This window comes from Pelophylax lessonae (genome assembly GCF_965119305.1).
Source record: "Pelophylax lessonae genome assembly, chromosome: 2".
NCBI lineage: Eukaryota > Metazoa > Chordata > Amphibia > Anura > Ranidae > Pelophylax > Pelophylax lessonae.
In genome coordinates, this window is record NC_138769.1 from 187,649,498 (window position 1) to 187,661,883 (window position 12,386).

Consider the following 12,386-nt stretch of genomic DNA (forward strand, 5'->3'; position numbering starts at 1 on the left):
CCATGTTTGCTTGACCAAGTGTCAGCCGTCAAGTGTATCTTACGGCTGACTGACTTGGCCAGGGATGACACTACATTGCCTTCCACATGTTGGTATAGGGATGGCAGGGCCTTACGGGAAAAGTAATGCCGACTTGGCACCTGCCACTGTGGAACTGCACATTTTGCGAAGTCACGGAAGGGAGCAGACTCTACCAGGTTAAATGGTAATAGTTGCAGAGCCAGTAGTTTAGCCAAACTACTGTTTAGACGCTGGGCATGTGGGTGGCGGGGAGTATACATTTTTTTTCGTTCCAGCATGTGTGGAATCGAAATTTGGCGTCTAGATGATACAGCTGGTGGTGTGCTGGAGGTAGATGCGACACTGCCTGCTATATCATCATCCCTGCCAGTGGAGGCTGCCAACAGGTGACGAGTGACTATAGCAGGGCCAGGAACAGACTGATGTGCAGGTGGAGCAGGTGGAGCAGATGGAGCATGAGGAGGAGCGCGAGGAGAACTAGGAGGCCGACTGACCAATCTTTGGCCCTTTTGTGGGTTCTTTAAATGCTCCTGCCAACGGGCCGAGTGGTGGGTTGTCAAATGCCTGTTTAGGCAGCTTGTACCCAGGTGGTTGACATTTTTGCCACGTTTTATACCCTTCTTACAAATCTTGCAGATCGCAACTGTTTTATCTGCATGGGATGTCTCAAAAAAGGCCCAGCAAGATGAGGTGTGTATAGTGGCCCGGGAGACAACAGGTGCGGCCTTAGATGGAGTAGGCCGTCTGCTCTCCCCTCTTGCTTGCTCTGCCTCCTCCTCAACCTCAGACCCAACATCTGACTCCATCAAAGACTGAGCATCAGGCCTGGCCTGGGAGACAACAGGTGCGGCCTTAGATGGAGCGGGCCGTCTGCTCTCCCCTCTTGTTTGCTCTGCCTCCTCCTCAACCTCAGACCCAACATCTGATTCTATCAAAGACTGAGCATCAGGCCTGGCCTGGGAGACAACAGGTGCGGCCTTAGATGGAGCGGGCCGTCTGCTCTCCCCTCTTGTTTGCTCTGCCTCCTCCTCAAACTCAGACCCAACATCAGACTCCATAAAGGACTGAGCATCAGGCTGGAGTAGATGGCCGACACTGTGGTCAAACAGCTCAGCTGACTCCTCTGCCATGTCTGAAATTGGGTCTAAGGGAGGACATGAGGTGGACATGGACTCATCTGTATTTGTTCTGACAACTGCAGAAGACTGACCACTTTTCTCTGCCTGGGTCACTGTAGTTGCAGATGATGCCGATGATGAGGGTTTGTTCATATAGTCCACCACCTCCTGTACATACTGTGGACGTATAGCTTGGCCACTGCCGGAGAACAATCCAAATGGTGGCCTGGCTGAGGACTGACCACCACGTCCACCCCTGCCTCTAGACACCCTAGAAGCTGTGCCCCTTTCCGCAGCAGGGCCACGTATGCCTTTTCTTGGTCTACCAGGCATATTTGTCACTGATGCGTTGGCAACTGTGTGCGGTGAAAAACGCACACTGCTATGCGACCCACAGTTGTCGCTGGATACAGCACAGCAGTTGCGGTTCACGCACAGTAGCAAAGCCTTTTGCACAGTGGACCTAACGCTTTGAACAACAGGCGTTAGGTTGTCACTGATGCGTTGGCAACTGTGTGCGGTGAAAAACGCACACTGCTATGCGACCCACAGTTGTCGCTGGATACAGCACAGCAGTTGCGTGTCACGCACAGTTGCAAAGGCTTTTGTACAGTGCACCTAACGCTTTGAACAACAGGCGTTAAGTTGTCACTGATGCGTTGGCAACTGTGTGCGGTGAAAAACGCACACTGCTATGCGACCCACAGTTGTCGCTGGATACAGCACAGCAGTTGCGGTTCACGCACAGTAGCAAAGCCTTTTGCACAGTGGACCTAACGCTTTGAACAACAGGCGTTAGGTTGTCACTGATGCGTTGGCAACTGTGTGCGGTGAAAAACGCACACTGCTATGCGACCCACAGTTGTCGCTGGATACAGCACAGCAGTTGCGTGTCACGCACAGTTGCAAAGGCTTTTGTACAGTGCACCTAACGCTTTGAACAACAGGCGTTAAGTTGTCACTGATGCGTTGGCAACTGTGTGCGGTGAAAAACGCACACTGCTATGCGACCCACAGTTGTCGCTGGATACAGCACAGCAGTTGCGGTTCACGCACAGTAGCAAAGCCTTTTGCACAGTGGACCTAACGCTTTGAACAACAGGCGTTAGGTTGTCACTGATGCGTTGGCAACTGTGTGCGGTGAAAAACGCACACTGCTATGCGACCCACAGTTGTCGCTGGATACAGCACAGCAGTTCCGTGTCACGCACAGTTGCAAAGGCTTTTGTACAGTGCACCTAACGCTTTGAACAACAGGCGTTAAGTTGTCACTGTATTTTGCTGCCTAGCAAGCACGTATACCTGCTGTGATACAGCAGCACTGTGCCACGTGCTCACTAAACAGAACCCTCACACTTTCCCTACAGAAACTAAATTTTCAAATCTAACTAATGTAGTACAAAGTTCCCTAACTACACTAGATATCCCTTTCCACTAAATAGAAAGCTCCATACAGCAGAAGACTGACACTGTCCCTTAAGTTTTTTTTTTTTTTTTTTTTTTTTTTTTTTTTAACTCTAAGAACCAGCACAATCGCTGTATCTAACTACACTGGCTGTAAGCTAAATACAATTCTGCTATATGGAGCTTTAGAACCACTCGATATGTAGGAAATGTAGTGTAGCAAGCAGGAGTCAGACAGAACTGCTTCAACTCTCTTCAACAGGCTCTGGATAATTGTGCTAGGGGTTAGGCGGGGCCATCTTATATAGTGTGGGGCGTATTCACTCCTGATTGGCCTCTGGTCCCCGTAGTCACTCCAATCACGTTCCTAGGAGACTCCTGCCCCCTCATTGGCTTTTGCAGACGTTTCTGGGCCAATCACGGGCTTTTAAAGCCCAGTTCCTGTCCCAGTGCATTTTGGGCGGTTCTGGTGGCCGAATACCGAACTTTTGCCGCAAAAAGTTCGGTATTCGGCCGAATATCGAACATCCAATGTTCGGGTCGAACCGATGGTCGACCCGAACCGTTCGATCATCCCTATAGTGTACCACAACTCCAGTGTCTGCCAGATCATTCTGGAGGGATCGTGCAGTTAAACGTGGGTTTTGAATTGTTTTTCTCACAATCCTGCGAGCTGTTCTGTCTGATATTTTTCTTGGTCTTCGAAATTCTTGCTTTAACTTCCACTGTTCCTGATGACTGCCATTTCTTAATTACATTCCGAACAGAGGATATTGACATCTGAAAACGCTTTGCTATCTTCTTATAGCCTTCTCCAGCTTTGTGAGCGTCAACTATTTTCAGTTTCAGTTTTCTAGACAACTGCTTAGAAGAACAGAGATAGTCCATGCAGAAGCCCGTGATGAAGGTGAACCACACTTTCTGGCAGGATCAACAGGTGCTCTGAGTGATATAGTATCCACCACCGAGTGCAATGGCCTCTCACCTTAAGCTTATAAAATGTAAGCATGTAACTCGAAATTTTATGGATGGATCTCCCCTTAAAACACAGGCAGCAGGATGGGTCTGTATCCCTCTGATGCTTCACCACCTAAGGACTTCACAATGATCCAGCAGACTCCACACTGATCTTAGGGCGGACTTAACAAGATCACAACTAAAAAGACTTCAACCGGCAGCTTTCCTCAAGACCATGAAACAGGAAAAAGAAAACCGGGCAAGCCCATAGTGTAGTATTGCCACACACTTTATTCAAAATAAATAAGGTAAAGACAGCCTCTTACTTGTGTAAAGGTAAAATCGCATCACATAGCATTCCAGCAGTACCGTCGGGACCCGTGGGTGCCTTGCCGGATTTCCAAACAACAGTGGGCAACGTCTGTTAGCTCAGCCTTCCCCCCGGACGCGTGTCGTCCCCCAATGGGCGGGGACTTCTTCAGCGGTGTGTAAAGGCTCTTTCTAACGTCGCCCCTTAAGAATACCGACCTGCCCACTGATTGGACAAGCGGTACAAATCATCTCATTGGTCGGCCTCCCCCTGCCTGGACAACCATTAACTACTTCCGGGATCCTTACGGCGGAAGTGACGCTGCCCCGCATCTGGAGACCGCCCAATCACCGCTCTCTGGTTGGATGAGCGGTCCGGATGTGATTACTGGCTGGTCTCCCGTAGTCATAGCAGCAGCGGACGCCGCCGCTCTGTATAGAGAGGAGGCGTCCGTACTGCACACCGGAGGACCGCCCTTTCGTCACTCCATAATGACAGGAAATGGAAAACAATGCTGCATCGCACCACTGGGAGTTCATGGTACCGCCCTACAAATATGCAGATGGCCAGCATGTAAATACAAGACTCAGCAACCGAAAGAGGATAAAATCCTTCTACTCTGGGCTTGATATAATTCCATAAAAACAAAAGCATCAAATACATAGTGATTATAAATGTAAATGTAATACAGCCCATCACTTATTTCAATCATGTGTACATAATAAAAATATAGGGGTACAGGGGTTACATACAACCCAAAAAACTCGGCCACAAACAAGAGAAGGAAAAGGTGGGGGTAATATTCATAACATGCATCTCTACATACACAAGAGATACATATGCTAAAAAATATATACACATATATACACATACGCATATATATACATACATATATATATACACATATACCTCCACACCCCCGTGGCCAACTCCCCTAAATCATCATAAATAAAGTGTACACCTTTACTGTTAAAAAACTAAAATATACTAAAAATAGAGCCAAAAGACGTCCCACTGTTGTCTGGATCACAACACTTATAACAAGGAAACATATTAAAATATAAAACATCATGTTAAAAACTAACTAAAAAAGAGATTTGTATTATCTATCGGATATGAAACAATTTAAATCGAACTCAACGTTCAGACCCCGGGGTACCCCCACTTTAGTCTCATATATCCAAAAGGACTCACGTTGACTCAATTTTCTAATCAAATTGCCTCCCCTCCAATGTCTATGAACTCTTTCGATACCCCAAAACTTCAGACTCCCAGGGTCTTTATTATGGAATTTTTTGAAGTGTTGGGTAACGTGGTGGGGGGTTTTACCCTTTTTGATACTCTGAACATGCTCAGCGACCCTAGTCTGTAGGGCCCTTGATGTCCTACCTACATACTGCAGGCCGCAGTCACATTCTAACATATACACTACGCCTGTAGTCGAGCAAGTGATCAGATCTTTGATTACATAGCTCCTTCCTGTTGCTTTAGCTATGAACTCTTTCCTACGTTTCTGATTCCTTTTGGCTGTTTTACACACTACACATTTGCCGCAGGCATAAAATCCTGATAAATACGGCAACAGTTTGTTATTAATCTGTGTAGGTGGGTCAACGACCCCTGGGGCCAAGAAATTCCTGAGGGTGGGTGCCTTCTTGTACACGAAAGATGGTCTGGCAGGTATAATAGCTCCCAAGGTTTTATCCTGTTGAAGGATGGGCCAATGTTTACTGAAAATCTTCTCGATCTTTTTATGCTGGACATTGTAATCTAGTATGATTCGTATCTCATCCTTCTTAGGTTTATCTACCTTGGGGGCAGAGGACAGCAAAGACTCTCGATTAATAGCCTGAACGGCCAACCTATCCTCCTCCAGTTTGTCCTTGCAATATCCTTTTTGTATGAATTTGTCACAAAAAACCTTTGATTGTGATTCAAAATCCGCGTCAGAAGCGCAATTGCGCCTTAGACGCATAAACTGCCCTTTAGGGATATTGCAGAGCCATGTGCGATGGTGGCAGCTATCTAGTGGGATGTACGCATTACGGTCCGTAGGTTTTGAGAAATTGGAGGTGGTAATACTGTTTCTGGTTGCCGTAATGACCAAATCTAAGAACACAACCTTTTCCTTGCTGGTGGTCCAAGCCAAAGATATGTTTTTGTTGTTAGAATTCAATCTATCCATAAACTTATTAAAGCCCTCCATGTCCCCTTCCCAAATAAGAAACATATCATCTATATACCTTCTATAACAAGTAAGCTCAGGGGGACGGTCTTTAAATACTACTTCTTCCTCCCAGTGGGCCATGAAAAGGTTGGCCACACTGGGAGCGAAGCGTGCCCCCATCGCCACACCTCTGGTTTGAAGATAATAGGTCCTATTATACCAGAAGTAATTCCTAGTGAGACAAAACCACAGGCTGCTCAACAGGAAACTTCTGAGTTTTCTAGGGAGGTTGGACTGATAAAAAGCCCATTTAACGGCTGCTTCTGCGGCATCATGTCCGATTATGGTATATAGCGAACTAACGTCCGCTGTTATCAAAATCGTAGATGCCGTACAAGGAAAATCTTGTAGAATCTGTAAGATGTGTTTAGTATCCTTAAGGTAGGATTTAGTTTTAACAACCAGAGGTTGTAAATACACATCTATAAATTGTCCTAATCTGGACCCCGGGGTCTGAACGTTGAGTTCGATTTAAATTGTTTCATATCCGATAGATAATACAAATCTCTTTTTTAGTTAGTTTTTAACATGATGTTTTATATTTTAATATGTTTCCTTGTTATAAGTGTTGTGATCCAGACAACAGTGGGACGTCTTTTGGCTCTATTTTTAGTATATTTTAGTTTTTTAACAGTAAAGGTGTACACTTTATTTATGATGATTTAGGGGAGTTGGCCACGGGGGTGTGGAGGTATATGTGTATATATATATATATGTATGTATATATATGCGTATGTGTATATATGTGTATATATTTTTTAGCATATGTATCTCTTGTGTATGTAGAGATGCATGTTATGAATATTACCCCCACCTTTTCCTTCTCTTGTTTGTGGCCGAGTTTTTTGGGTTGTATGTAACCCCTGTACCCCTATATTTTTATTATGTACACATGATTGAAATAAGTGATGGGCTGTATTACATTTACATTTATAATCACTATGTATTTGATGCTTTTGTTTTTATGGAATTATATCAAGCCCAGAGTAGAAGGATTTTATCCTCTTTCGGTTGCTGAGTCTTGTATTTACATGCTGGCCATCTGCATATTTGTAGGGCGGTACCATGAACTCCCAGTGGTGCGATGCAGCATTGTTTTCCATTTCCTGTCATTATGGAGTGACGAAAGGGCGGTCCTCCGGTGTGCAGTACGGACGCCTCCTCTCTATACAGAGCGGCGGCGTCCGCTGCTGCTATGACTACGGGAGACCAGCCAGTAATCACATCCGGACCGCTCATCCAACCAGAGAGCGGTGATTGGGCGGTCTCCAGATGCGGGGCAGCGTCACTTCCGCCGTAAGGATCCCGGAAGTAGTTAATGGTTGTCCAGGCAGGGGGAGGCCGACCAATGAGATGATTTGTACCGCTTGTCCAATCAGTGGGCAGGTCGGTATTCTTAAGGGGCGACGTTAGAAAGAGCCTTTACACACCGCTGAAGAAGTCCCCGCCCATTGGGGGACGACACGCGTCCGGGGGGAAGGCTGAGCTAACAGACGTCGCCCACTGTTGTTTGGAAATCCGGCGAGGCACCCACGGGTCCCGACGGTACTGCTGGAATGCTATGTGATGCGATTTTACCTTTACACAAGTAAGAGGCTGTCTTTACCTTATTTATTTTGAATAAAGTGTGTGGCAATACTACACTATGGGCTTGCCCGGTTTTCTTTTTCCTGTTTCATGGTCTTGAGGAAAGCTGCCGGTTGAAGTCTTTTTAGTTGTGATCTTGTTAAGTCCGCCCTAAGATCAGTGTGGAGTCTGCTGGATCATTGTGAAGTCCTTAGGTGGTGAAGCATCAGAGGGATACAGACCCATCCTGCTGCCTGTGTTTTAAGGGGAGATCCATCCATAAAATTTCGAGTTACATGCTTACATTTTATAAGCTTAAGGTGAGAGGCCATTGCACTCGGTGGTGGATACTATATCACTCAGAGCACCTGTTGATCCTGCCAGAAAGTGTGGTTCACCTTCATCACGGGCTTCTGCATGGACTATCTCTGTTTTTATTATAATTTATCATACTTTTAGATTAGTGTGTACCTTTTTTATCACTGCTCTATTATATTTATTTATTTACGGACAGGAATTGTATTTTTGACCTGAGAGTTCAGCTGCATACATTATCCTCTCTGCGCTGATATTTCCTTTGTTTATGTGTTTACGGTCATCCAATATACTTATATCTGGCGGCAGTCATTATGGATATATTTAGCTACATTGAAAAGAGAGAAGTCAATCTGAGAGACATTTTCTCCAATAACCCAGTATCCAATGGGGAGGGGGATGTGTCCTCTTCCTTTAGAAAACTGGGTTATGCACTTGAAAAAAAGATCAAACTATGGTGGGATATTACTACCTTCGAATATTATTTGCGGGAAAAACTCATTCCAAGGCGCCTCAGGTGGGATCTCCCACCTAACGATGGACTACTAGACAGTGAGTCCATGGAGGAATGGAAAAGGTTTTTTTCCAATAAGGGTTTTGAGTTAATAGAATTTCTCCTCTTAAGGAAAAAGCGCAAATTAAAAACCATAGAAACCCAGATTAAAGAACTACAGACTTCCCTAGAGCCACATAAAGAAACTGAGGAGTTTTCAAGACTCTCAGGGATACTTAAAAATAGGCTGGTTAAATGGGATACGGAAACGCAAAATAAGAAAAAGAAAAAATACATTAGGGACTTTGGTGATTTTCAGGATAACAACATCTACAAATGGCAAAAGAACACCAACATAGGAGAGATAGAGATTGATGACGCTGAGGAAGGTTCACAAGACCCCCCTATCACCCCAGCACCGGAAGTGAGAGAAACCTCTAGAGAAGGGTGGAGAGCCTCTCCGGCCCCATATTATAATGGAGATTCTCAACGGGGGAATCACAACTGGGGTAAGAAAAGAGGGGGGAGAGGTGGTAGAGGGAAACCTAACGCCTCAGGGAGAGGTAATTATGTTGTCCCTCCAAATAACTACCACAATGAACAATACTCCAACCCTCAGAGAGATCGCCCACAAACCCTGAGACAGAACCCACAAGGGAATGGCCGGGGAAGAGGGCGCGGGGCCCATCCCCAAAGAGGTGGTCAATCGAATCGGGGTTACCCCAATAGAGGGAACAACTCATCCTATGCCCAGGTAGCTACCTATAACAGGTTCGAGCCCCTACAAAACAATCAGTATGGGATTCCTTTTTTAGGGAATGTGGGGGGACAGGAGAGGGGCCCCCCTCCTCCCTTTCAAAACCAGTCGGAGAACTGGTGGAGGGCACCAGGAGAGGGTACTCCAGGGGGAAAGGGAGGGAAAAGAAACAGAGAGGAAACCGAGGAGGCCGGAGGGTCCAGAGGAAAAAGATCCCGATAGGATCTGGCATCTTTAATTTGAGTGGGGTACAGTTGGGAGAGGATGAACTTAGGACCCTTGATAAGGGCCTCAAGTTCGCACCGGTGAGAAATTTAAATAAGTTTCAAACTTATGTGGGAATTCAGAAGTTCATCCGCTCCCTTAATATCAAGAAATACTGTATGAATAACCCCATTCTGAAGAACTCCTCTGACCCCCCTAGTGGCCCCTCGGTCATAACCAACCCCCTCTGCGAAACCTTTCAACATACTGGCCTAAAGAACAGATCAACCTTTAACCCCCAAAACAAGGGGAATAAATACGTTGACGTGTTCAGACATATGGTGGTTAAAGATCTAGAAGATCTAAAAGTAAGGAAAGTGGCTGACCCCCAATCCATTAAAGCCGGAATAAAAGCTTTAGAGGAGAACAAAGATATTGTCATCCGGCCGGCGGATAAGGGAGGGGGCCTTGTTGTCCTCAGTAAGGAATATTACAAAAATGAAATAGCACGCCTACTTTCGGATCGTAGCACGTATAATATTTTACGACGTGACCCTCTTCCAGATTTTAAGGGTGAATTGAACATCTTAATCGAATCTGGTAAGAAGAAAGGAGTCCTAAATAGAAAAGAGTCCTTGTATCTTGATCCTCTGTATTGTCGGACTCCGGTTATTTACTTCTTACCTAAAATACACAAGGACAAGGATCATCCACCAGGTAGGCCAATCGTAAATGGCATAGAATCCGTAACGTCCAGATTAGGACAGTTTATAGATGTGTATTTACAACCTCTGGTTGTTAAAACTAAATCCTACCTTAAGGATACTAAACACATCTTACAGATTCTACAAGATTTTCCTTGTACGGCATCTACGATTTTGATAACAGCGGACGTTAGTTCGCTATATACCATAATCGGACATGATGCTGCAGAAGCAGCCGTTAAATGGGCTTTTTCCCAGTCCAACCTCCCTAGAAAACTCAGAAGTTTCCTGTTGAGCAGCCTGTGGTTTTGTCTCACTAGGAATTACTTCTGGTATAATAGGACCTATTATCTTCAAACCAGAGGTGTGGCGATGGGGGCACGCTTCGCTCCCAGTGTGGCCAACCTTTTCATGGCCCACTGGGAGGAAGAAGTAGTATTTAAAGACCGTCCCCCTGAGCTTACTTGTTATAGAAGGTATATAGATGATATGTTTCTTATTTGGGAAGGGGACATGGAGGGCTTGAATAAGTTTATGGATAGATTGAATTCTAACAACAAAAACATATCTTTGGCTTGGACTACCAGCAAGGAAAAGGTTGTGTTCTTAGATTTGGTCATTACGGCAACCAGAAACAGTATTACCACCTCCAATTTCTCAAAACCTACGGACCGTAATGCGTACATCCCACTAGATAGCTGCCACCATCGCACATGGCTCTGCAATATCCCTAAAGGGCAGTTTATGCGTCTAAGGCGCAATTGCGCTTCTGACGCGGATTTTGAATCACAATCAAAGGTTTTTTGTGACAAATTCATACAAAAAGGATATTGCAAGGACAAACTGGAGGAGGATAGGTTGGCCGTTCAGGCTATTAATCGAGAGTCTTTGCTGTCCTCTGCCCCCAAGGTAGATAAACCTAAGAAGGATGAGATACGAATCATACTAGATTACAATGTCCAGCATAAAAAGATCGAGAAGATTTTCAGTAAACATTGGCCCATCCTTCAACAGGATAAAACCTTGGGAGCTATTATACCTGCCAGACCATCTTTCGTGTACAAGAAGGCACCCACCCTCAGGAATTTCTTGGCCCCAGGGGTCGTTGACCCACCTACACAGATTAATAACAAACTGTTGCCGTATTTATCAGGATTTTATGCCTGCGGCAAATGTGTAGTGTGTAAAACAGCCAAAAGGAATCAGAAACGTAGGAAAGAGTTCATAGCTAAAGCAACAGGAAGGAGCTATGTAATCAAAGATCTGATCACTTGCTCGACTACAGGCGTAGTGTATATGTTAGAATGTGACTGCGGCCTGCAGTATGTAGGTAGGACATCAAGGGCCCTACAGACTAGGGTCGCTGAGCATGTTCGGAGTATCAAAAAGGGTAAAACCCCCCACCACGTTACCCAACACTTCAAAAAATTCCATAATAAAGACCCTGGGAGTCTGAAGTTTTGGGGTATCGAAAGAGTTCATAGACATTGGAGGGGAGGCAATTTGATTAGAAAATTGAGTCAACGTGAGTCCTTTTGGATATATGAGACTAAAGTGGGGGTACCCCGGGGTCTGAACGTTGAGTTCGATTTAAATTGTTTCCTATCCGATAGATAATACAAATCTCTTTTTTAGTTAGTTTTTAACATGATGTTTTATATTTTAATATGTTTCCTTGTTATAAGTGTTGTGATCCAGACAACAGTGGGACGTCTTTTGGCTCTATTTTTAGTATATTTTAGTTTTTTAACAGTAAAGGTGTACACTTTATTTATGATGATTTAGGGGAGTTGGCCATGGGGGTGTGGAGGTATATGTGTATATATATATGTATGTATATATATGCGTATGTGTATATATGTGTATATATTTTTTAGCATATGTATCTCTTGTGTATGTAGAGATGCATGTTATGAATATTACCCCCACCTTTTCCTTCTCTTGTTTGTGGCCGAGTTTTTTGGGTTGTATGTAACCCCTGTACCCCTATATTTTTATTATGTACACATGATTGAAATAAGTGATGGGCTGTATTACATTTACATTTATAATCACTATGTATTTGATGCTTTTGTTTTTATGGAATTATATCAAGCCCAGAGTAGAAGGATTTTATCCTCTTTCGGTTGCTGAGTCTTGTATTTACATGCTGGCCATCTGCATATTTGTAGGGCGGTACCATGAACTCCCAGTGGTGCGATGCAGCATTGTTTTCCATTTCCTGTCATTATGGAGTGACGAAAGGGCGGTCCTCCGGTGTGCAGTACGGACGCCTCCTCTCTATACAGAGCGGCGGCGTCCGCTGCTGCT

General features: G+C 44.9%; 1 protein-coding gene across 1 annotated transcript in view; it reads right to left on the reverse strand.

Moving 5' to 3' along the window:
- Positions 1–12,386, reverse strand: part of LOC309548023 (uncharacterized protein) — a 156,194-nt gene that overhangs the window by 95,897 nt on the left and 47,911 nt on the right. Inside the window, exon 11 of the mRNA XM_082248001.1 lies at positions 5,200–6,021. Within this exon, the coding sequence (XP_082104127.1) occupies positions 5,200–6,021 (822 nt within the window). The remainder of the gene's footprint in view (positions 1–5,199; positions 6,022–12,386) is intronic.